The following is a 26,203-nucleotide window of genomic DNA, read 5'->3' on the forward strand; positions in this document are numbered from 1 at the left end:
AGCAACAATATGAAACCAGCTTAAATGGCCATCAACAGAGAAATGGATACAGAAAATGTGGCATATATTCACAGTAAAGAATGAAGTTATGTTATTAAAAAGACTTTGAGGAGTTTACCTCTATCATTTTTGGCCTCTATTTTCCTTTCCTTTTAACTTTTTCCTTTCCTGATAAAGTCCTTACTCTTGTCCCAGGAGACTCTATGCCCTGTTCTGGCTCTTGAGGGCACCAGGCATACAAATGGTACACAAACACACATACATACAGATACCCATACATACACATAAAATCTTAAAAATAATTAAAACAAAAAGGTTATTTTTGGCTGGACTATTGGTTGGAAATTTTTCTTGAGGTTTGTCTATAAAGTATAAGAACTATTAAGCCACAATAAAATATAAATTCCATATAAGTCATCTGGGGCCATTGAAAGTGCAAAAGTTAGCAAGAACAGGTTTAAGTTGTTCAACTGTGGTGGCTAAAGTAAACTGTAAGCATCAGTATCCCTCACTGGCTACCCTCTCTGACACAGGGTCATTTTTTTATAGCAATGGCTGTCCTGGAACTCACTATGCAGACTAGGCTGGCCTTGAACTCACAGGGCCCTGTCTCCTCTCAAGGGCTGGAATTAACAGTGTGCATCTCCACATCTGGCACTCTACTTTTTTTGGTCCTCCTCCTTTACCTCTTTTCCCTGCTTTCTGTTCCTCTCATCCTCCTGGTTCCCTTCCTACCACCCCATAATTTATCCCCCTTTGCTTTTATGTCACATGTATGCTGTTACTCCCACACCAAGGTCTCTCCTTTTCCTCTCATCCTTTCCTGTGAAAGGAGAGGGTGTATAAGAATTCTAATTCACCTAATAATTCTCTCAAGAGCATTCATACTCTTATGCTCACAATCCCCCACCCCCCTCCAGGATCTCACTATGTATGGCTATATGGTCTCACTATAACCCTGGATATCCTGGAATTCTCTATGTAGACTAAGCTGGCCTCAAACTCAACTCTGCCTCCTCAGGGCTGGGATCAAAGGCATGCACCACCACACCCTGCTTATATATGGCGTCTCTGTTATGAGTTGACTTAGAGTCCTTTGAGTAAATACTCAGGAGACCAAACCTGGATCATGTTGTAATTCTAGTTCTAGAGGTTTCTTTTGTTTGTTTGTTTGGTTGGTTGGTTGGTTTTTGGAGTGGGAGGGAAATCCTGTACTGATTTCCATAGTGGCTACATACACCAGGTTCCACACCCACCAATAGTGAATAAACTGTTCTTCTCATCCACCCCAACTTTTCCACGTAAAACTTAACAGGTAAATTTGCATGCTTGTGTGTTTAGTGTGTGTTGGGCACATAAAGTTAAAGGACAGCCTCAGATGTTCCTCAGGAGCCATCTACCTTTTGTTTTGAGAGATGGTCCCTTTAGTGGCCCAGAAAGGGACAAATAGGCTATGCTAGCTATCCAGCCAGCCACGGGGATCCTCCTGTCCCCTCTTCCCCATTATGCCCAGCTTTTTCTTTCTTTCTTTCTTTTTTTTTTTCTGGAGCTGAGAACTGAACCCAGGGCCTTGCACTTACTAGGCAAGTGCTCTACCACTGAGCTAAATCCCCAACCCCTATGCCCAGCTTTTAAAACCTGATTTCTGGGGAGTAAACAGAGTTCTTCATACTTGCATATAGGTACTCTGCTGGCTGAGTGCTCTCATCAGTCCAAATTTGCATGCTTTTATTAATCTGTCATTTGTCATAAGGAGTCTCAGCCATAAACCTGAGAATGAATAAGTAACATATATTAATTTTCTCCTCATTAGTGCCAAAGCCCCCATTTCTTTTCAATAAAACAAATCCCTTTATTTCTGTGCTGACTAGAAAACAATACACACCTACTACTGTAAAATTCTCAAAAGAAACCTGAGCGTAGACAATAGAAGCTGTAATTCCCTCCTCTAACCACTTTGTCGTTTTGCAAGAGAATGGGATGCCCATGAAAAGCTTTCAGCTTGAGAGTAAACACTCATCTTTTTATCATGATTATAAAAGCTACCAGTTAAAGAATATGCACTTTCCAATTTGTGGCCACATTGCTGCACTCATTGTGAGATTGGCACTGGACTGGGGCACAGGCCCTATGCAGTAGAAGCCTTGTTCTCTACCCAGGGAGACCTGAGGACCTGGAAGAAGATAGACCACTGGACAGTGCCCATGGTGATGCTGGGGAGGTGATGGAAGTCAGGAAGCACAGCTCCTAAATCTACTAAGATTCAGGGTCAGCAACTTCATTGGTAGCCACCACACTGTTAGCTCTTTTGAGAACTTGTTCCTCTGTTAGTCGCCTGTTACAGGGAGAAATGACCTTTTAGGGTAGCAGTAAACGTGAAAAACTGCCATGTTTGTTGTTTCTGTTTTGGGTTTTTTGGAAACAGGATCTCATATAGCTGGGGATGGCATCAAAGTTACTATGTAGCCAAGGCTGGCCTTGAAATCTTAATTTCACAACATCCACCTCCTTGGTACTGAGATTACAGATATGTAGCTCCATGCTGGGCTTGGGTGTTCACAGTATTGGCTGCGATCTAATGATTTTGTTTCCTCTCCTTCTACTCAATTGCTATGTTGAAATCTGTTCACCAATGTGAGAGCATGCAGAGATGGAGGGGTTTGGAGGTGATTAAATCACTTTGGGGCTCTGACTCAGCTGTCTACTTGCATCAATGGAATGAGTGCTTTAATATAAGGTTCTAGAAAGCTGGATACCTTCTACCTGTAAGGACACTGAGCAAAAGCACCACCTATGAACCAGCAGCCCTCACCAGACACAGAACCTGCTATGGCATTTGATCAGAGACATCTGATCCTCTAGAACTGATGTCATATTCAAACCAGTCTGTGGTGGTGGTGGTGGTGGTGGTGGTGGTGGTGGTGGTGGTGGTGGTGGTGGTTTTTTTTAGCTGAGCAAGTGAACCAATGTCTTAATTCCTTTGCTATTCATGTCATAAAGTACCATGACCAAGGTAACTTATAGAAAATATTTAATTAGACTATATGGTTTTATGAAATTAGAATTCATGACGGCACAAGCAAAGGCATGACAGCAGGAATAGCTGAGAGCTCATATTTCAATCAGCAAATAGAAGACAGAGAGAGGCACACTGGGAAACTTCAAAACCTTCCCCCAGTGACAGACCTCATCCAGCAAGGCCACACCTCCCAATCCTTCCCAAACAATTTCACCAACTGGGGATCAAGTTTTCAAACATATGAGCCTATGGGAACCATTCTCCTTTAAACCACCACAAGCAAGTACTTCAGAGACAAGGTCTGCACTAGCAAAAGAAATCACCTAGGGCTTCATCTTTTCGAATGCAATGGATTCTCCCCAGCACTGCCACACTAGGTGCTGTCAGCCTTTCCTGTCTACCTTCGGCTTTCACCATTCTGATAAACCTTTCTTTACTTTGAGAACTTGGCTTACTCAGAGTCTACACAGATAATTGCTAAAGCCAAGGTTCAGAATCCTGCATGGAATGGCTTACTAGATCTCTACATGTAGATGCCTCTTACTATTCTAAACAGGGCTCAACCAAATGTTGGTACGGTAGAAAGCAATGCCAACTCTTATATGCTTCTGTTGATTGGTAGAAGGTAGTTTAGCCTCTTTGGCTTTTGGTAATTTATACCAAGGCTGAGCGTATGTGTTCCCCATAAACCACCAGTTCCATTCATAATTAGAAATGTTTTCATGTATTTTTCCCAAAATAAAAAGGTGTCCTACAATATTCATGGAAGAGGACCTTGTAATGCCGACTCTTCAACTGGGAGTGCTAGTGTGGCCCTCAAGGGGAGAGATACATAGTGATAAATTCACAAACTAGAACACTAAACTACAATGAAGATAATCAAAAGTAAAACAACACGGTAATAAGAAGGAGGGGCTTCTCCTCTCCACTCCACAGACCCTGCCTGCTCTTAGCACTCCCCACCATGCCTCACTGCTAAAGATAGCTGTCCACATCGATCCTCTATCTGCCAATGCAGAGAAATGAAACCCATTTGCTCAAAGTCCCTCAGATGGGTGCCCCTCAGGACATTTCCTTATCTCTATGATGAGTCACATCGAGACCATGGTTTGCCTCCTGCCCACATCTCTTTATGAACATTTGCTCTATTGCCATGCCCTGGTCCACAGATTTTTTTTCTTTTTTCTTTGTCTCAAATCCCTCTACTTACCTGCCAACTTCTCTTTGCCCACATCCCCTTTGCATAAAAAGGACTTTCTTTTTTTTTTTTTTCGGAGCTGGGGACCGAACCCAGGGCCTTGTGCTTCCTAGGCAAGCGCTCTACCACTGAGCTAAATCCCCAACCCCGAAAAGGACTTTCTTAATTCCCAACTCGCCCATTGGCCTCAGCCCTTGTTCTCAACATCTTCCTTCCTTAATATAATTCCTTCCTTCCTTCCTTCCTTCCTTCCTTCCTTCCTTCCTTCCTTCCTTCCCTCCCCCCTCCCTCCTTCCTTCTCTCTTTTCTTCCTTCCTTTTTCCTTCCTCCGTTCTAGTCTTCTGAGTCAGGGTCAGCGCTAGGGCTATAGCTCAGTTGGTAGAGTGCTTGTCTTAACATGCACAAAGCCTCAGCTTTGATCCCCAGTACCACAGGAACTAGACACCGTGACATACATTCTTGAAATCCACGCACTTGGGAGATGAAGGCAGGAGAACCGAGAAATTCAGGGTCAGCCTCTGCTTCACAGCGAGTTCAGAACTAGCTTCCAGCTAGCCTAAGCTATAAGAGATCACTGAACTATAGTCCTGGAGAATTCATAAGGTTAGCGCTTCTCTGACTTGGGGATTGTTAATCAGGAGGTCCTATGCTTCACCTCCAACTCTCAAGACAAGCTGGGATACCTGAGAGACAATGAACTAAAGGACGTAGCCACTAGGCCGGAATGGAGTAAGAGCTAATTCCTATGATTCATTAAATGTGGGGCTGATTTCTTGCAGATTCCCCCACCTACTGGTTTCCTGGCCCTCAGCCCCAGAGGACCTACTGGTTGCATAAACGTCGAGTTGCCAAGACTTTTGTGGAGAGATAAAAGAGAGGATCAAAGCCCAAATCTGCCACTGACGAGCATCTGCTAAAGTTCGGGTGAGCCAACCCACAGTTCACAAGAGGCTTAGCAAATGGCTATCAGGGACTTCTGCAACCTTCCTTATTCCTGGAAGGGGAAGGGTGGGACCCACTAGGCAGGCATGGTGTAGGAGCTTATTCCTATTAAATTTGGTACTGATTTCTTGCAGGTTCCCCCACCCACCAGTTCCCCCACCCACTTGTTCCCCGCTCTAGCAAACATTTGACTGCAGGCAGCCTGGGATTCTAAGGTGCCAGATTCCCATGTAAATGAGCAGAGAAAGAGGGAACAGCAGGCGTTTTACAGAAAAAAACGCTGTCACCAAGGGAGCAGCGAATGAAAGTCACTGTTGCAGTTCCCCCCAAATGATTTAATCACCAAAACAACTGGGGAATAAAAGCATAAAGCTTTTTTTGTCTACAACATATCACACCAGAATATAATATTGTTGGAAAGTGAGAAAGGGGGCGGAAATCATTAATTATTTCCATCATATGTAGATGCATCTTTTTCTGCCTACTCAGGTCATTCCTGTGCTCCGGGCACAGGTGATGTTGCCACTTGCTGATCTTAGATTTGTGCAAAATGGGCTCTTGAGTCCTTTTTATTCAAATGGTTGAGCCACTGGGGAGGCCCTTGTTACTACAGGGGGCTGAGGGGGGAGGGGAGAGTCAATGGAAGCATGCTTATTTCTCTGTATAAAACTTGCAAGCCCAAGAGGAAACGTGTACCTTAGAGATACAGAGATGAGATTATTTTAGAATATTTTGGCCTTTCTTATTGGGTTTCCCAAAATACAGTATTCACTCACTTAGAAACTGACCAAGCAGGGGAGGAAAGTATAAGAACTATGAATGATTTTTTCTAAAAAAAAAAAAAAAAAAGTAACCAGTCCCTTAATCTACTTGAGAAACACGAATAAAGAAGCAGGAGAAAACCAGAAGGCTGCAATAATGTCCCTCTCAGGAAGAAGAAAGAAGGAAATTGCTTTTAGTGTGAAAGTGTTGCTATTTTAGGCGACAGGCATATTCATGGGTAAATCTGTTATCCTTTCATGCTCAACACAGATGAACCTCACAGACACATGGCAAGCAAAAGACAAAAGACCACATGTTGTGTAATAGCATTTCAGTGTAAAGTCTAGAAGAGGCAAATCTATAGATGACAGAAAGGGAACTGGGGCTGGGGGTTGGGAAGAATAGGGAGTAAGTATTTAATATGTGTAGTGCTGAAAAGGTTCTAAAATTGGATCATATGTGCCGCAAATCTGTAAGCATATTTTAAAAAAAAACTGAGTTATACCCTCTAAGTGGATGAATTAAATGGCACATAAATCACGTCTTTTAAAAGTTGCTTTTGGCTGGAGAGATGGCTCACAGGTTAATAAAATATATTGCTTTTGCAGGGGACTCTATTCTCAGCACCGATGTCCAGTGGCATAAAACTGCCTGAAACTCCAGCTTCAGGTGATCTGCTGTCTACACAGACCTCCACAAGCACCTGCATGAGGATGTACATACTGTTCCCCCAGACACATAATTAAAAATAAAATAAGTCTTTAAAAAACCAGTAGCTTTTTACAAAAATAAGACAAAAATGGAATACCTGGTGGCTTTTATATCCACAAGTTACCTGGAAGATGAGACTGGACACCTCCCTCCACCTTTACACAAAAAAACCAAAAAATATGGACTAACACATTTTAATAGGATGGGTGATTGTTAATCATCATGAATGGCATATGCACAGGGCCACAATGCACAGTGGAAAATAAACAGGGCCCCAACTTAATTCTATGCCATCAGTGGTTGTCTTAGTATGGTCACATGTGTGTTTCCAAATGAACCCCCATCCAGGGTAGAAACAAAGCTCATCTACTGATCTTACTTCACAATAATAAAAAACTGCTGTCGTCCAAGCAACAACATAGAGTAGAAACAACACAGAATAAATGAGCCAAAGAACCTTAGTGCATGGGCTCCCACTGTCCAGTGGAATGTATCTTTCCCATGTGTATTGGTTTATGTCTCCATCTGGACTAGAAACTGATAGAGCACAGCCTTTATGTCCTATAACTGTCTTCTGTTTCGCACCATATCCAAGTTTGCTCAGGATGGAGTATACAGGAACTTTCTGAGTCACCCTATCCAGTTTTGCATGGCTTGTTTTCTTCTAAGTATGGTGAGGGACACACACAGACACACACAGACACAGACCCACACACACACACACACACACACACACGTACATTAGTAGAGGTTTAGAGAACTTCTGCCCATCAGACAGTGTACTGATTTGAAAGAGAATGGCCCCCATAGGCCCATATACTCGAATTCTTGGTTCACAGTTGGTGGAAATGTTTGGAAAGGGTTAGAAGCTGTGGCCTTATTGAAGGAGGCATGTCACTGGGTCAGGCTTTGAGGTTTCAAAAGCTCACACCAGGCCCACTTAGCTATCTCTCAGCTTTGTGACTGTGTCTCAAGATATAAGCTCCCAACATCATGCCTGCTTGCCTGCTACCAAGTTCTTGCCTCACCATCTATAATGGTAAACCCTCAATGAACTTTTTCTTCTCCAAGTTACCAATAGAAAAATAAGACAGATGGGAGGATCAAAGAGAAGCTTTACTAGATGAGAAGATCTAGTCTGATTGCGAGTGTCAAGTTCTAATGTTTTGGGAGTTGGGGATTTAGCTCAGCGAGGCCCTGGGTTCGGTCCCCAGCTCCGAAAAAAAGAACCAAAAAAAAAAAAAAAGTTCTAATGTTTACCCTGTTGAAAACATCCAGACATAGGTTTGTGTTGCACATGGAGGCCAGAGGACAATCATGGGTACCATTCCTCAGGAGCCATCCATTTTGTCTTTTCTTTCTACCCTCTTTTAAGGCAGGGTCTCTCATTGGCCTGGAGCTCACCTAGTAGGCTAGGCTAGATGACTGGCTGGCTGGCCACCAAGGTCCAGACATTTGCCTCCCTAGCACTAGGGTTATAAGCATGCTTCACTATGTTTGACTTTTTTAGACTTTTATTTTTCATTTTTTGTTTATGAGTGTTTTGCCTGCATGCATATGGACCATGTCTAGTGCATGAGGGGTTACAAGAGGCTCTCTGAGGCCCTGGAACTGGAGTTCTAGAGCCTGAGGGACCAAGTTTAGGTCCTCTACCAAGCGCTATTAACTGCTAAACTACCTCTTTGACTGTCATGCCTGTTTTTGTTGTCATTTGTTTTGTTCTTTTGTTTTTAAAAAAGGAAAGTTTTGGGGCTCGAACTCAAGTCAACATGTGTAAGCTGTAAGCACTTTACAGACTAAGCTGTCTCTCCAAACCCCAGACAAGGGGTCTTGAAAGAACAGAGTAGTGTGAACAAATGAATATCAACATCAACCATGTGAAAGGGGAAGTGTGAGCACTGTGAACCTGTCTGAGAACCAAAGGTATCTGGATCAAAGGCTTTGCTTAGATCTTTTTGTGAGAAAAGAACAAGGAACCAAAAGAAGCAACATAAATAGAAAACATCAGAAAACCTGAGAAAGACCTGGGAGAAGTTGGATATATATCTCAGGGGTAGAGCCATTGTTTAGCAGGCACTCGGCACTGGGCTCCATTTCCAGGCCTGACAATTAAAAAACAAAACAAAACAAAACAAAACAACAACAACAACAACAAACACAAATTCCTGACATGTAATTGCGAAGGGCAAAGGCGGGGTGTTAGCAGCCATCCTTAAATCATATCTCAGAAATTGGGTGTGATTGAAATCTTAGGTATAAATAATCTGACTGCTATGAGGTCAAATCCAGCCTGAACTACATGGTATATTGAAGGCTAGCCTGGGCTTCAGTGTGGGATACAGTGTCTTGAAATAATAACAACAACAACAACAAAAGAAAATAATAAAAACTAAGGAAAAAACCCTGGGTTTTTTTTTTTTTTTTTTTTAGTTTGTAGTATGACCTTGAGATTTTATTTTCACAAGTCTTTCCACTATAGCTCTCTTCAGATACACCAGAGAGGGCATCAGATTCCATTACAGATGATTGAAAGCCACCATATGGTTGCCTGGAATTGACCTCCGAAAGAATAGTCAGTGGTCTTAACTGCTAAGCTATCTCTCCAGCCACAAGTCTTTCCAAACACTAGAAATACTACTAGATAATAAAAGACACAAGACTACTGGTTCATATACATACATATATATATACATATATATACATACACAAACACATACATATATACATATACTACACATCTACATATATATACATACACACACACACACACACACACACACACACACACACACACACACACACAGAGGGGCCTCCTTTTCCCTGTAACACTCTAAACATATACTATCACCCAGAAGACTTCAACCAATTTCCTTCCTTCCTTCCTTCCTTCCTTCCTTCCTTCCTTCCTTCCTTCCTTCTTTCCTTCCTTCTTTTCTTCCTTCCTTCCCTTTTCCCTCCCTTCCTGACAGGGACTTACTGTATAGCTCAACCTAGCCTAGACCCCCTCCTATTATTGGGACAGGGTCTCAGATAGCTCAAGCTGGCCTCAAACTTAAGTAGCTGACGTTGGCATTGAACTCATGACCTTTAATTTGCTTTAATTTTCCCAGTACTAGGACTGCAGGTATGTATAGTTATGCCAGGTAAAGATAAAGTAAGATTTTTATTTGTTTGTCTTATACTGCTTCTGGGGATTGAACTCAGGGACTCATGAAGGCTGGGCAGGGAACTGTATCACTGAGCCCCATCCCCAACCCTTCAACCAATATTTACTATTTGAAAGTAAGAACTTTAAAAGGAATTCTGAATTGATGGGCACTTGAGAGGTAAGAGAGGCATGAAAGTGTATTGTCTAAGATCGAAAGAGATTTAAAGTTTATTTGATTGACATTTTAGAGATTTTGCTTTAATCTGTCCTCATTTAAGCATATCATGACTACCAGGGCCACATTTAGAAGTTAAAAAGTGATGGAGTATATTGAGTCTTTAGAGTTTATTGGCTTTCTTTGGATTATTCTATTAGACTTCTATTAGACTGCAGTGGTACTTGGCCTTATGCTAATCCATATTTAAACTAGGGTGACCCTTTGTCCTGATTTGCCTGGGACAGTCCTCGTTTACACTTGTCCCAGCACAGCTATTAATAGCTTCATCCTTAACCCTCAGTAATAGTCAGGTTCAGAATAATAAATTCTACAATTGCTCAAACTTTGCCTCCTAAAATTTCCATGAAACATGACTTCTCATTTAATTGCTGCAATTTACAGTTTGACACAAATTCTGAGGCCCGCCCTGCTTTCTGTTGGGGTTTCAACACATTTGAACTTTAGAAGGTTCCTCAGGAAACCAGGAAGCCAGTAGCAAGACAGTGACAAACATAGCCACACAAAGATGACCTTTTAAATTAATAACCTGTGAACCAATTGACATGTTGTCCTCACACAGTTTTTATTATTCAGGTTGTATTTCTCTTTATCATCTATTCTCTTTATTAAAATCACATTATCAAATATATTAACAAATGTCAATAGCAGAATAGCACGTACCTTCATAGCCAAAGAGAAGCAATAAGAAGAAGCCTTCAATCTTGTGTGGCATTTTCTCCTTGTCCTTGGTCACAGCACTCCCTAAATGAAGTAGAAAGCTGGCCTTGGAGCAGGTGATTAACTTGAGCCACTGGCCTCACTAAGCATCTTATTCCATTTAGGTCTTAGGTCTGTCACTCAGCCCCCGTCAAATTAACCCACACCATCCCCTGCCTCAACAAGAAGTCTCAGGAGATATTGTTGACATAGGTTGCTTTAGCAAAGAAGGCACTGATGCTACTCCATCTTCAACTGTAAGGCAAGTAATGCAAGGTAATAGCAACTAGAGTTGGAAGATGTGGGTCCCTAATTCTCCGACATCATTTTCTAGGGAGTGACCTTGAACAGTTTCCTGCAGAATAAACCCATCCTCGATTTGTAGGGAAATGTCATAGAATGTTCTCTCCCAGAAGAACTTGTCATCTTGACATCTGATGCTTGCTCTAGAAAACATTAACTTTGCTAGTGGCGGCTCATTTGCATGTAAGGATGTGCAGTGTTCAGTTTAGCTATGATAATGACAAGGAAACAATTAGAATGGTCCAAGTTAGGAAGCTGGCTAAGGGAGAAGATACCCGAGTTCATCAGGGAAGAAACACACCACTTGCATTGGTGCACACTCAAGGCAACTTTTCTGACTGTAAAAGAATGATCATGTCTACTTCACAGGATTCTGTTGAGATTGAAGTGGCATGATACTACAAAACACATAGTAAGTCTGGAGGTGTAACTAACCTCAAGATGGAAAGACTTGCTTTCAGTGTACATGTGTGTCTCTCATTTCATTCCCATCATTAAAAAAAAAGTACTTATGTCAATGTCTGGCGTACTCGGCTATCATTATTATCTGGTCATTAAAAATAAGGTTGATGGGAGGAACAAGGTCAATGGATGTAGTTTAAGTTTTGCAAGGAAAAAATTCTGGAAATCTGTCCACAGCAACATGAATATGCTTACAGTACCTAACTGTGCATTTGGCTGGTTGAAGTTTTAAAAAGAATAAATTTGGTCGTGCCAAGACTGAACCCCCAGTGAACGTGATTGTTGGGGGGAGGGCGGTAATGGGGGGAGGATGGAGAGAGGAACACCCATAGAGAAGGGGAGGGGGAGGGGCTAGGGGGATGTTGGCCCGGAAACCGGGAAAGGGAATAACAATTGAAATGTAAATAAGAAGTACCCAAGTTAATAAAGATGGAGAAAAAAAGAGTAAATTGATTATTAACAGGAAAATCACATTTTGTTTGTTTTAGTTACAAAAGATGTATATTTATATACGGCATAAGCAAAACTGGGGTGGGGCATGGAGGGATTAAACCAAGAAAAAAAAATCTAAAGTTTCTCATTTCCCAGTTGGTTCTGTTACCACCATCTCACCCCTGGCCCCAAGGACCCCTAAAACCTTCTACTCATTCTTCTGTGAAACATTAAAACATCTCTTTACGTCCCCTCTCCCCTCAAATTTTCTTCCCTGAAAGGAAACTATAATAATGGGAACCAAAAAACAACAAACAAACAAACAAAAAACGAGTTAGAATAACATTTAGTCATCAATCAGCACGTACTGGATAGGTTTGTAAAACCTGACATGAGTAGTGAGTGAGAGTAATCATTGATGTATTATATACAAGTATGAAATTGTCAAATACTGCATTTAATTAATACATTTAAAAGTCTGACATACATTCTAAACTGTATATAAATCCTTCCTTCAGTAACCGTCCAGCTACACCAAAAGGAAAAGAACTATGCTTTTGCTCTTGTTCTGTATTTTAGAGTTGAATAAGGTATTAAAGATGCGTTTTAAATCTTTAATCATAATCAACTTTTTAAAACAGCAGCTGCAGTTAAACTGTGCCTAGTTGATGTTATTTTCCTGGGAAGATCTGGGCATCAACTTGTCCTGGCTCAGGAGAAAGGGCTGCTGCGGGGCGCTCCTGATGAAGTGTGGTAGAGCTTCTTGAGGTAGGGTAGACAGCGGCTAAGGCTCTGACTCGCCCAGCTTTCACTCTGGGGGATCTGGATAGCGGCTGAGACCTGGGCGGAGACGAGGTGACTGTGGTTTCGCTTCTGAGATATAAAGATGTTAGGGGAAAAAAAATGTAGGTAGAAAAATAAGTGTTCCGTATTTATCTAGCGTCTGCAAAAGTGTCAGCTGACTTTGCAGCTATGGTCCCACTGGGGCTCGAACCCAGGACCTTCTGCGTGTAAAGCAGACGTGATAACCGCTACACTATGGAACCACCACGGCTACTGCTGTGATTAGTAACCCTTTTGAGAGGGTGCAACCAAACTCAGCGTCTCCGCAGGAAACCCTGCCCTCTGCCGTGGCTCCGCCCCTTCTCAGAGGCGCGGAATTCAAAGCTGAATTTTGAGCCCAGGCTCAGGTCCCTCTTCCTGACTCCAACTCTTCCTGGTTGTCATAGAGGAAATAGCACCAGCTGTATCACTTAACTTGAGAGGCCTGGTGCAAAATGAGAGTGATTGTCCTGTGTGTGTTAGGTTATGAAGAATTCAAATGGTGGCCACAGAGCCTTACACCCAGCTGTCTGACCCTGCTTCAAGGAAGGTAAGGTTGTGGGACGCTCCATCACCAAAAGCTCTCAAGTGGGTTTCTTTTTTTTTTTTTTTAATTGTGTTATTTTGCCTTCTCTGGGGCTTCTGGGTGGATTTTTATCACTATTCTGGGACTGTTCACCACCGTCAAACTTGAAAACATACTAAAAACCATTTGGGGCTGTCTTTAACCACCCTAGTAAAGGTGACCTAAGGGTGGTGGTTGTCCTTTTTCCTGGTATCTTCCTCTGAGACTGGCAGAATGATGGAGATATGATACTGGTTAGAAATAACATCCATCCATCAACCACTTTTTCTGATAATGCCAAAGGAAGAAATGGATGAAGGAGAAAGGATGGGGATGGGGTGGAATGAACAGAAATGTGGAAGTAAATGGAATTTTAGTCCCTTTATGGCTATTCACCAGCTGTGCATTCCAGCTATTCTGTCCAACATGCTAACTCCCATCTTCTTTACACAATATAAGGGGTGGACTAAACATCTTTCTCTGTCTTTACTCTGAGTCTAAATGTTAGGTCCATAAAAAAAAATGAAGGCAGTTGCTATTTTTTGTTTCTTTATAGAGCTACTTAAAGACAAGCTTACAGTTAGTGATATTATCTGAAAATTTTCATTGTTGATTTATAAGAGCAGATCTCATGTAGTCTAGACTGCCTTCAAACTGGCTATGTAGCAAGGATGACTTCAAATATTCCTGCCTCTACCTTCTGAATTCTATGATTCCAGGGAAATGCCACCATGCCCAGTTTTATAAGGTAGGGGATGAAGCCCAGGGCTTTATGTATGATAGGCAAGCATTGTACCAATTGCACTACCAACCTCAGCTCTAGCCTGCCTTTTCCTTGATACATTTTTGAGAGGCCTTTGGAATACGCTGCCTAGTTTGTTAGCTATGAAATAGCCAGCCATCAGTAAGAATGAATTCACAAAGGCTATGTTTCCTACTCGCTTTAACTCACCTATTTCCAAACCGCCTATTAATTCAAAATAAAATGGTCAAGAATTGGCCCTAAAATTATACGTACCACTTGTGTTTTGTCTTTTGTCTCTAGGGAATGCTTGGCTTTCCTTACAGATTTCTAACTCTGCCTTTGGCTAAAAGGGTCATTTCCCAAGTTTAAGTTTTAGCCAAGTTCCTACATTTACACTTCATATAGAAATGAAGCTAGGGCCCCAGTAATGCATGCAACTGAGATGTCTGCCTTTGGGAAAAGATTTCTCTTCCTTTTCTCCATTCTAACCAGAAGGGAAGAATCTCCCAGTCCATCTCAAAACATGGTCACAATGATTAGACCAATTATTACAAAATATAGGGTAGCTTACCCTCACATTCATTCCTGGATAGTAACACTGTAAGGTAGCCATACATCACTAGCTCTATTTTTTTTGTCTTTTCATTATTTGTCTGATGATTTATTCACTAAGAAGAAATACACTGATGATCATAATCATAGATTCTTCAAGGGCAAACATCTAACAGTTCATACTTATTTTGATTTCTCGAATTGACTAGCTTTTCTTTTAGAACTATCTCTCTGTCCAAGGACCTCAAGATGGGTATCTTCTTGTTGACATTTTTAAGTTGAAGGAATTAACGCAGAGGAGTCAATGTACCCTGCCCATGACCTTGCAGCTGATGAGTGTTAGAATTGGGCTGGCACTCACGCTGCTGATGCTTATGACACTGTGCAGGGATCATGTCCGTAAAGGGTACATACTGTTCTCTAATAGTGGCTAGGCCTCTTGGCTATTTTCTCTGTTCGAAAGTAGGGAAGTGGATACACATATTTTCATCTTTTGACATTTTAAAACATTCTCAAAAGTAGGAACTGGGTGGCATGCTAGAAACAATTGCTGATGACTTTCAACTTGATGGATCTCCAATAGTGATAGCTTTACCTGGAGTTTCTGTTTGCTCATTTAAATGTGTAAGGCCTGAAGGCTTGACATCCCCATGAATACCCACAAGCATCTGAACAACAATAGGAAAATATATATAGATAAATTAATGCAGAAGACCAGAAATCATCTTAGAGGTTTTGAGTTCCCTGATTACTCAGATGCTTTCGGTTGCTTTTGCAGTCTTTGGCTTTACTGATAGAAAGCAATTTCATTTAATGAACCCTAGCCCTAGTTAGGAAGCCTTTTCTGATTGCCTTTGCAGTCTACTTCACCCTGTCCTTGGTAAGAACTAAGAATTTACTTGCAGAAGCAAATCACTGCTGCAGGATGGCAGAGGTTACGTTACCTCTTCTAGGAGGCCATCTTCTAGCTCATCATGTTCAAATCACTCTTAGAAACTACCTTCTGTAACACGCTGAAGCCCAATGGCCTTTAAGTCTATCTTTCTACACAGTACCTTCTAATTGCCCAGTGCCTTCTGATTCAGCTCAGAATCTGTAGCCATTTTTATCACTTCTTGTCTGATTCATTGCTTCCAGGTGTGTGTGTGTGTGTGTGTGTGTGTGTGTGTGTGTGTGTGTGTGTGTGTGTTTTCATTAGTGTTTTTATTTTTGTTTTGGATATTTTTTATTTACATTTCAAATGTTATTCTCTTTCCCAGTTTCTGGGCCATAAGCCCCCTATCCTATCCCTCTTCCCATCTTCTATAAGGATGTTCCACACCCCTCCTTCCTGCTGCCCCACCCTGACATTCTCTTACACTGGGGGTTCCAGCCTTCATAGGACCAAGGACTTATCCTTCCATTGGTGCCCAACAAGGCTATCCTCTGCTACATATGCAGCTGGAGCCATGGGTCTGTCCATGTGTAGTCTTTGGGTAGTGGTTTAGTCCCTGGGAGCTCTGATTGGTTGGCATTATTATTCTTATGAGGTTGCATGACCCTTCAGCTCCTTCAGTCCTTTCCCTAACTCCTCCAACAGGGACCCCATTTTCAGTATAATGGTTTGCTGCTAGCATTCATCTCTGTATTTGTCTCGCTCTAGCTGAGCTTCTCAGGAGACAGCTATAGCAGACTTCTGTCATCATGTACTTTTGGCTTCATCAATATTGTCTAGTTTTGGTGGCTGTGTATGTATGGACTGGATCCCTAGGTGGGGCAGACTCTGAATGGCCTTTCTTTCAGTCTCTGCTCCACACTTTGTCTCCACATCCCCTCCTATGAATATTTTTGCTCCCCTTTCTAGGAAAGACTGAAGCATCCACACTTTGGTTGTCCTTCTTCTTGAGCTTCATGTGGTCTGTAGATTGTATCTTGGATAATTTGAGCTTTGGGGCTAATATCCACTTATCACTGAATGCATACCATGTGTGTTTTTCTGTGACTGGGTTACCTCACTCAGGATATTTTCTTTTTCTTTTTCTTTCTTTCTTTCTTTCTTTCTTTCTTTCTTTCTTTCTTTCTTTCTTTCTTTCTTTCTTTCTTTCTTTTTAGAATCAAACAGGCTTTTATTATTCACATATTTGGTAGAAAACTGGGTTTAGTAAACTGGGTGGAGCTGTACGGCAAGACTCTGAGTTGGTCCGGAAATATTTACACCTGAGGGTAGCAGCACTGTTCATCACTTCAGGCACAGCACGTGCACTTGCCCGAGGCACCTTTACAGACACAGCCCTGGGCACATTTGGAGCAGCCCACAGGGCAGCAGGAGCAGCAGCTCTTCTTGCAGGAGGTGCATTTGCAGTTCTTGCAGCCACAGGAGCTGGAGCAGGTGCAGGAGCCGCCGGTGGAGCAGGAGCAGTTTGGGGTCCATTCTGAGATCTGGTGAATCTGGAGCTACGGTGTAAGCGACAAGAAGGCAGTCAGGCTGCTGAAGTCTGGATGATCCTCAGGATATTTTCTAGTTCAATCCATTTGCCTAAGAATTTCATGAAGTCATTGTTTTTGGTAGCTGAGTAATATTCCATTGTGTAGATGTACCACATTTTCTGTATCCATTCCTCTGTTGAAGGACATCTGGGTTCTTTCCAGCTTCTGGCTATTATAAATAAGGCTGCTATGAACATAGTAGAGCACGTGTCTTTTTTATATGTTGGGGCATCTTTTGGGTATATGCCCAAGAGAGGTATAGCTGAGTCCTCAGGCAGTTCAATGTCCAATTTTCTGAGGAACCTCCATACTGATTTCCAGAATGGTTGTACCAGTCTGCAATCGCACCAACAATGGAGGAGAGTTCCTCTTTCTCCACATCCTCGCCAGCATCTGTTGTCACCTGAGTTTGATCTTAGCTATTCTAACTAGTGTGAGGTGGAATCTCAGGCTTGTTTTGATTTGCATTTCCCTTATGACTAAGGATGTTGAACATTTCTTTAGGTACTTCTCAGCCATTCGATATTCCTCAGCTGAGAATATTTTGTTTAGCTCTGTACCCCATTTTTAGTTGGGTTAATTGGCTCTCTGGAGTCTAACTTCTTGAGTTCTTTGTATATTTTGGGTATTAGCCCTCTATGAGATGTAGGATTGATAAAGATCTTTTCCCAATCTGTTGGTTGCCATTTTGTCCTAGTGACAGTATCCTTTGCTTACAGAAGCTTTGCAGTTTTATGAGATCCCATTTGTCGATTCTTGATCTTAAAGCATAAGCCATTGGTGTTTTGTTCAGGAAATTTTCCTCAGTGCCCATGTGATGGAGGCTCCTCCCCACTTTTTCTTCTATTAGTTTGAGTGTATCTGGTTTGATGTGGAGGTCCTTGATCTACTTTTACAAGGAGATAAGAATGGGTCTATTTGCATTCTTCTACATGCAGACCACCAGTTCGACTAGCACCATTTGTTGAAAATGCTATCTTTTTTCCACTAGACGGTTTTAGCTCCTTTGTCAAAGATCAAGTGACCATAGGTGTGTGGGTTCATTTCTGGGTCTTCAATTCAATCCACTGGTCTATCTGTCTGTCTCTGTACCAATACCATGCAGTTTTTTTTATCACTATTGCTCTGTAATACTGCTTAAGGTCAGGGATGGTGATTACCCCGGAAGTCCTTTTATTGTTGAGGATAGTTTTAGCTATCCTGGGTTTTTTGTTTTTCCAAATGAATTTGCAATTTGCTCTTTCTAATTCTATGAAGAATTGAGTTGAAATTTTAATGGGGATTGCATTGAATCTGTAGATCGCTTTTGGCAAAACGGCTATTTTTACTATATTAATCCTGCCAATCCATGAGCATAGGAGGTCTTTCCATCTTCTGAGGTCTTCTTCAATTTCTTTCTTCTGAGACTTGAAATTCCTGTGATACAGATTTTTCACTTGCTTGGTTAGAGTTACACCGAGGTATTTTATGTTATTTGTGACTATTGTGAAGGTTGTCATTTCCCTAAATTCTTTCTCAGTCTGTTTATTCTTTGTGTAGAGGAAGGCTACTGATTTATTTGAGTTAATTTTATACCCAACCACTTTGCTGAAGTTGTTTATCAGCTTTAGTAGTTCTCTGGTGGATCTTTTGCGGTCACTTAAGTATACTATCATATCATCTGCAAATAGTGATATTTTGACTTCTTCCTTTCCCATTTGTATCCCTTTGATCTCCTTTTGTTGTCTGATTGCTCTGGCTAGGACATTGAGTACTATATTGAATAAGTAGGGAGAGAGTGATTTTAGTGTGATTGCTTCAAGTTTCTCTCCATTTGATTTGATGTTGGCTACTGGTTTGCTGTTTATTGCTTTTAATATGTTTAGTTATGGGCCTTGAATTCCTGATTTTCCAAGGCTTTTACCATGAAGGGGTGTTGAATTTTCTCAAATGCTTTCTCGGCTTCTAATTAGATGATCATGTGGTTTTTATCTTTCAGTTTGTTAATATAGTGGATTACATTGATGTTTTTCCATATATTAAACCATCCCTACATCCCTGGGATGAAGTCTACTTGATCATGATGGATGACCATTTTGATGTGTTCTTGGATTCGATTTGTAAGAACGTTTTTAATATGAATATGGAATCCATATTCATAAGGTCAATTGGTCTGAAGTTCTCTTTCTTTGTTGGGTCTTTGTGTGGTTTAGGTATAAGAGTAACTGTGGCTTCATAGAAGGAATTCGGTAGCGCTCTGTCTTTTTCAATTTTGTGGAATAGTTTGCATAGTATTGGTATGAGGTCTCCTATGAAGGTCTGATAGAATTCTGCACTGAACCCATCTGGTCCTGGGCTTATTTTTAGGTTGGGAGACTTTTAATAACTGCTTCTGTTTCTTTAGGAGTTATGGGACTGTTTAGATGGTTAATCTTATAATCTGATCCTGATTTAACTTCGGTACCTGGTATCTGTCTAGAAACTTGTCCACTTCATCCAGATTTTCCAGTTTTGTTGAATATAGACTTTTGTAGTAGGATCTGATAATGTTTTTGAATTTCCTCAGATTCTGTTGTTATGTCTCCCTTTTCATTTCTGATTTTATTCATTTGGTTATATTCTCTGTGTGCTCTGGTTAGTCTGGCTAAGGGTTTATCTATCTTGTTGATTTTCTCAAAGAACCAGCTCTTGGTTTTATTGATTCTTTGTATGGTCCTTTTTGTTTCTACTTGTTTGATTTCAGCCCTGAGTTTGATTATTTCCTGCCTTCTACTCCCCCTTGGTTGTATTTGCTTCTTTTTGTTTTAGAGTTTTTAGGTGTGCTGTCAAGCTGCTAATGTATGCTCTCACTGGTTTCTTTCTGCAGGCACTCAGCTATGAGTTTTTCTCTTAGCACAGCTTTCATTGTGTCCCATAAGTTTGGGAATGTTGTATCTTCATCTTTATTAAATTCTAAAAAGTCTTTAATTTCTTTCTTTATTTCTTTCTTGACCAAGTTATCATTGAATAGAGCATTGTTCAACTTCCATGTATATGTGGGCTTTCAGTGGTTTTTGTTGTTAATGAAGACCAACCTTAGTTCATGGTGATCCATTAGTATGCATGGGATTATTTCAGTCTTCTTCTATCTGTGGAGGCCTGTTTTGTGACCGATTATATGGTCAATTTAGAAGAAGGTACCATTAGGTGCTGAGACAAAGTTATATTCTTTTGTTTTAAGATGACGTGTTCTATAAATATCTGGTAAATCCATTTGGTTCATAACTTCTGTTAGTTTCTCTATGTCTTGGTTTAGTTTCTGTTTCCATGATCTGTCCATTGATGAGAGTGGGATGTTGAAATCTCCCACTATTATCGTGTGAGGTGCAATGTGTGCTTTGAGCTTTAGTAAGTTTTCTTTTATGAATGTAGGTGCCCTTGCATTTGGACCATAGATGTTCAGGCTTGAGAGCTCAACTTGGTGGATTTCTCCTTTGATGAGTACCAAGTGTCCTTCCTTATCTTTTTTGACAACTTTTGGTTGAAAGTTGATTTTATTCTATATTAAAATGGCTACTCCAGCTTGTTTCTTGGGGCCATTTTCTTTGAAAAAATTTTCCAGCCTTTTACTCTGAGATAGTGTCTGTCTTTTTCACTGAGGTGCATTTTCTGTATGCATCAAAATTCTGGGTCCTCTTTCTGTATCCAGTCTGTTAGTCTATATCTTTTTATTGGGGAATCGAGTCCATTGATGTTAAGAGATATTAAGGAATAGTGATTGTTGTTTCCTGTTTTCTTTTGTTGTTAGAGGTGGAATTATGTTTGTGTTTCTCTCTTCTTTTGGTTTTATTGCAAGGAGATTACTTTCTTTCATTTTCTAGGGTGTAGCTTACCTCCTTGTGTTGGGCTTTACCATTTATTATCCTTTGTAGCGGTGGATTTGTAGAAAGATATTGTGTAAATTTGGTTTTGTCATGGAATATCTTGGTTTCTCCATCTATGTTAATTGAGAGTTTTGCTGGATACAGTAGCCTGGGCTGGTATTTGTGTTCTCTTAGGGTCTGCATGACATCTGCCCAGGATCTTCTGGCTTTCATAGTCTCTGATGAGAAGTCTGGTGTGATTCTGATAGGTCTGCCTTCACATGTTGGTTGATATTTTCCCCTTACTGCTTTTAGTATTCTTTCTTTGTTTTGTGCGTTTGGAGTTTTGACTATTATGTGACGGGAGGAATTTCTTTTCTGGTCCAATCTATTTGGAGTTCCATAGGCTTCTTGTATGTTTATTGGCATTTCTTTCTTTAGGTTAGGGAAGTTTTCTTCTATAATTTTGTGGAAGATATTTACTGGCCTTTTAAGTTGGGAGTCTTCACTGTCTTCTATACCTATTATCCTTAGGTTTGATCTTCTCATTGTTTCCTGGATTTCCTTGATGATTTGGGTTAGCAGCTTTTTGTGTTTTACATTATCCATAACAGTTGTTTCGATATTTTCTACGGTATCTTCTGCCCCTGTGATTCTCTCTTCTGTTTCTTGTATTCTGTTTGTAATGCTTGCATCTATGACTCCTGGTCTCTTTCCTAGGTTTTCTATGTCCAGGGTTGTCTCCCTTTGTGATTTCTTTATTGTTTCTATTTCTATTTTTAAATCCTCGATGGTTTTGTTTAATTCCTTCACCTGTTTAGTTGGGTTGTGTTATCCTGTAATTCTTTAAGGAATTTTTGTGTTTCTTCTTTAAGAGCTTCTGCTTGTTTATCTGTGTTGTCCTGTATTTCTTTAAAGGAGTTATTTCTGTTCTTCTTAAAGTCCTCTATCATCATCATGAGATGTGATTTTAAATCCAAATCTTGCTTTTCTGGTGTGTTGGGATATCCAGTATTTGCTTTGATGGGAGAACTGGCCTCTGATGATGCCAAGTAATCTTGGTTTCTGTTGCTTAGGTTTTGTGCTTGCCTCTCGCCATCAGGTTGTCTCTGGTGTTAGCTTGTCTTGCTGTCTCTGACAGTGGCTTAACCCTCCTGTAAGCCTGTGTGTCAGCACTCCTATAGATCTGTTTTCTTTCAGCCTGATCTGGGAACAAAGAGTTGCTCCTGGGTTTGTGTGTCCTAAAGTCTCCAGGCTGGTCACTTGGAGCAGAAGAGTTGGTCTTACCTCTGCTTTCAGGTGTGTTAGTGCTCCTGCCAACTGGCTTTCAGCTCAGGGCTCAGGCAGAAACTGGAAGGGTCCTGCCCTTGACTGTTCCTAGGTTACTGTGCCCAGAGGTTCCTCTTGGGCCAGGAGTGTGAGCAGAAGTTGTGGTCTCCCTTGAGCTCTCAGGATTGTCTGAACTGAGAGTCCAGGTCTCTGCCCCACGGTATTTGGGTACAGAGGGCTGTGGGACAGGTTCTTCATTAGTGTTTTGAGACTGGTTTTCTCTATGTAACCTGGCTGGCCTCCTGAAACTTGCTGTGTAGACCAGGTTGCATTCAATTCAGAGATCACCTGACTCTGACTCTGAGTACTGGGATTATGGTATGTACCACCATGCCTGGCTGTTTTTATTTTTCTTTTTTTTTTTTTCGGAGCTGGGGACCGAACCCAGGGCCTTGGCTTGCTAGGCAAGTGCTCTACCGCTGAGCTAAATCCCCAACTCTTTTATTTTTTGAAATAGGGTCTTCCTGTGAAGTTGTGGCTGTCTTGAAGCTTGACCTGAAGAGCAAACTAGCCTGGAACTTACATTGATACACTTGCATCTGCCCCCAGAATGTTGAGATTAGAGGTGTGTACCATCACACTGGGCTACTTCTTTGTACTTGTGGCCAAAAGCAGAATGTCTTCAATTCAACTCAATGCTCTGTTTCTGGCCCAAGGACATCATACACCCATGCTCAGTGTTTTTTTTTTTTTTTTTTATTAAACTCATTACTACATGCCCCTTGTAGAAGGGTGACCACATTTGGCACTTGTTCTCTATCTCCCTGTGGTGGTTTGTGTGAGAATGTCCCTAGCTGATGAACTGTTTGAAAAGAATTGGGTGTGGCCTTATTGGAGACATTCATTACTCGAGGTAGGCTTTGAGGTTTCAGAAGCCCACATCAGGCCAGTGACTCCTTCTCTCTGCTTGCTGCCTGTGGATTATGCCATGCCTGTCTGCTTCCTGACATGATCGTGAAACTAAGCACCCAATTAAATTCTTCCTTTGGAGGAGTTGCCTTGGTCAAGGTGTCTCTTCATAGCAATAGAACTCTAATTAAGACTGTCTCTTACAAGACAGTTCAGTTTCTTCTCCCTACATCACTTCATCTCCTTCCAAATCTGGTGAAAAACAAACAAACAAACAAACTGGAAAGCAATCGAAAGAGAACTACAGGGACCACCTGCTCTTGCCTTTGCTCTCATACACTTCTTTCTTTAGATTACTGTTTTCCCACCTAGCCCTGTGGATTGGATGAGGCAACCCTGTCACAGTTATGCCCCTGTGTATGATAGCATGAATGTGTTTTGCAACCTTCCTGGCCTCTAGTTACTAAATGCCTCCAGCACCCACCCTCACCATGTGGTTGTGACAATTCAAAATGCCCTGGGGGTGGGGGGAGATGTCTTAGAAGACATATTGCACAATGCCTGGGTTCTTTCTGTCTGTCATGATTGGGAGAGGAATGCTCTAGTGGATGAGGGGCTAGGGTGCTGTTTAATATCCTACAAAGCACAGAAGAGCTCTTTACAAGAAATACTTACCTGGCCTTGGTGACAGAACTGTCACAGTGGAAAACCCAACCCTAGATAAATTGTATTCATTTCCTTTTTTGAAAACATTATTTATTAAGAGGAGGCAGTGTTGTTGTAAAAAATATAAAAATAAAAAAGTATGTCGTCTTTTACCTCGCTGGGTCCGCACTATGGTGTCCCAAGGTATCTGCTAGATATCTTGGCAGAAACACATCCCAACTCCGAGGCAGCCCAGACTAGTCGCCCCACACTCCATCACATGACACATTAAAGAACACACAACACAATAATCTTTGACCCAATTGATAAGATATAATTGCCCACTTGAACATACAAAGCCCGGTACCATCCATCCCTTAAGAACATTGATAACAACCTGTAAATACACAGAGCAGAATCTTAACATCACCTGCCATGGCTTCTCCCCTCTCTCTGTCTCCTCTTTCCTCCTCTCTCTCCTAGTCTCCTCCTCTTCCTTCAAACTTCTCTCCTGCCCATCCTTTCTTCTCCTCTGATGACAGGCCTTCTTCTATCCTGTACCTGCCTCTCACCTGTATTTTACAAATTCAATGGGGAGGTGGTTCTGGTGAAGTCACCTGAGTCCTGAGTATGTGACTAGGCAGCTGTCCTTGGGGCAGTGGAATTAGCATAAAAATACAGATAACTTCAGGACAAACCACAACAAGGCAGAGGTCAGAGGACATATTAACTACTTTAATCCACCCAACAGCCCTAAGGGGGAAAACTATTATGATTGGTTTACAGAAGAGAAAACTAAATAATTGTTTAAAGTCCGTAAGCTATGTTAAACTTCTGCGTTACACAGCTCAATTTTGATTTTGTACTGTTCCACTAAAACAGTTTGATTTCCCATGTCCCTCACAGCTGGGGGAGATGATATGACATCTTTCTGACCAATCAGAGGTCTGAAGGCTTCCGAAACAGTTTCTTTAAAAGGGCGTAGACTGTTGGCATACGCCATTTTCACATTAGTTCTGCACATTGACCTTGCTGTATTTGAGAACTGCTGTGAACTAAAGCATTATCCTACTGTAAGTGGCCATTCTCATTGTGTCCAGAATGTGTGTGTCTTGCTGTCAGTAGATGAGCTATTGTGATCATGTGTGGACATGTATTAGGAGGAAAACTACACGGTTTTGTTGTTGTTGTTGTTGTTTCTTTAAGCCTAAGATATAGCCTATCTGAAGAAAGTTTTGAAGACCATTAATTAATCCAAAGGACTAATTTGAGTTCTAAGATGTTAACGAAAGATAATGGCTTATATGCCTTTCCTAAATTAGGATAATAATTGATTCTTATAGTAAGTAGGACCGTGTTCCTTTACCTTAAAGATGAAGTGCAAAGAGAAGGTTGATGGGGACAGGGGCAGGAGACAGAGTGATTGATAGGAAAGAGCCTGTGTGAGGAAGTACTCCGTGGCATATTCCTCTAGAGACTAGCTATCTATAATGTTCAAAATCTACAGTCACATTCAGTGAGATGATATTTTATATAAACAGTCATTCTAGAAATAGATCAGCCCAAAATACTTTGTCACCTCCTTTCTCACTTGTCTTGAGCTACCCCTAATTCCTAAGGTCACTCCCCTGGGACCATGTACGTTTATGATACAAGAAAAATTGGCTACTCCCTCCTTCCATAGTGCATGACTTAAAGGGCAACATCAACAAGCAAACAGTGAAATGTGCTTGTCCCTCTACCACATCAATACTTACTACTCACAAGTCTACAAGAATTCAACTGTGCACACACTCAAAACTGCTGCTAAGCTGTGCTCCATTGTCCAATGGAAAGATTTCAAAAGTGGTACAGGTAGGTGTTTTCAAACTCAAATCAGGTGTATTTTATTAGTGACTTAAAATATTTGGAATTAAAAAATACAATTAGAGTATAGTCCGAAGGCTATGTACAACAATACAACCAAGATCAGTGAAGAGATTAAAAGCAAAAAACTCAGTTAAAGATTGTCTTCAGGCTAGCAGGTTTCCTCTGCTAACGCCTGCTAAAATGCAATGGGTTCTATTTTGTGCAAAAATGCGCCGGCTGCCATGGCAACTGTCTGTGAATATTATTTTACTATTAGTCATTAGTTTTCAGTAGCTGCCTCTGGGTCCAGTGTTCATTCTAAAACCCAGACAGACATCTATTCTGAATGGAATTGTCCTGGACATGTTTACAAAAACCAAAACCACACTTTGATCTGCCTGACTCTGTCTTTTCTAAGAGAAATTTGAATTAATATATACATTTGCAACTTGATTGTACATTTTATTGCTGATTTTTACTTTTCTTCTGGAAAGGGTGATTTGGACATGGTTTTATTTATATTGTGTTCAACTGTTTCACCTATTTCATTAAATAGTTGTACTAGATCAGAGTTAAGGAAGTTTCCTTTTAGGTAACTAGTTCATGACTTTAAATTTTTATTTTGGGGATAAGGAGATGGCTCAGTTGAT

General features: G+C 41.1%; 4 protein-coding genes and 1 non-coding gene across 6 annotated transcripts in view; 2 read left to right on the forward strand and 3 right to left on the reverse strand.

The window, feature by feature from the left end:
* Positions 1–6,690, forward strand: part of Cdkl5 (cyclin-dependent kinase-like 5) — a 230,447-nt gene extending 223,757 nt beyond the window's left edge. For both annotated transcript variants that reach the window (XM_039100455.1, XM_063279693.1), the window contains 2 exons: positions 4,997–5,141; positions 6,530–6,690. In XM_039100455.1, coding sequence (XP_038956383.1) covers positions 4,997–5,088 — 92 coding nt within the window. In that variant the 3' untranslated portion in view covers positions 5,089–5,141; positions 6,530–6,690. The remainder of the gene's footprint in view (positions 1–4,996; positions 5,142–6,529) is intronic.
* Positions 1–10,818, reverse strand: part of Rs1 (retinoschisin 1) — a 29,760-nt gene extending 18,942 nt beyond the window's left edge. Inside the window, 1 exon segment of the mRNA NM_001104643.2 lies at positions 10,679–10,818. Within this exon segment, the coding sequence (NP_001098113.1) occupies positions 10,679–10,730 (52 nt within the window). The 5' untranslated portion in view covers positions 10,731–10,818.
* A 2,066-nt stretch (positions 10,819–12,884) lies between these two features.
* Positions 12,885–12,957, reverse strand: Trnav-uac (transfer RNA valine (anticodon UAC)). The gene has a single exon. It is a non-coding gene; the product is annotated as a tRNA-Val (tRNA).
* A 170-nt stretch (positions 12,958–13,127) lies between these two features.
* Ppef1 (protein phosphatase with EF-hand domain 1) overlaps positions 13,128–26,203 on the forward strand; it is a 157,175-nt gene continuing 144,099 nt past the window's right edge. Inside the window, exon 1 of the mRNA XM_063280083.1 lies at positions 13,128–13,283. The gene's annotated coding sequence lies outside the window, so the exon portion shown is untranslated. The remainder of the gene's footprint in view (positions 13,284–26,203) is intronic.
* Mt1f (metallothionein 1F) lies at positions 16,664–24,708 on the reverse strand. Its single transcript, XM_039100507.2, has 2 exons — positions 24,610–24,708; positions 16,664–17,028 (listed from the first exon to the last, which is right to left on the reverse strand). Exons 1-2 carry the CDS (start codon positions 24,706–24,708, stop codon positions 16,819–16,821), a joined length of 309 nt encoding a protein of 102 aa, XP_038956435.1. The 3' UTR covers positions 16,664–16,818.

This window comes from Rattus norvegicus, chromosome X (assembly GCF_036323735.1).
Source record: "Rattus norvegicus strain BN/NHsdMcwi chromosome X, GRCr8, whole genome shotgun sequence".
In the NCBI taxonomy this organism is placed as follows: Eukaryota; Metazoa; Chordata; class Mammalia; order Rodentia; family Muridae; genus Rattus; species Rattus norvegicus.

What these genes read in the sequence shown, in the direction of transcription:
- Mt1f (XM_039100507.2), bottom strand. Translation starts at nt 24,708, where the DNA reads ATGGCGTATGCCAACAGTCTACGCCCTTTTAAAGAAACTGTTTCGGAA. An exon ending in TCATATCATCTCCCCCAGCT is followed by an intron (nt 17,029 to 24,609) that starts GTGAGGGACATG and finishes CTTACACCGTAG; the next exon opens with CTCCAGATTCACCAGATCTC.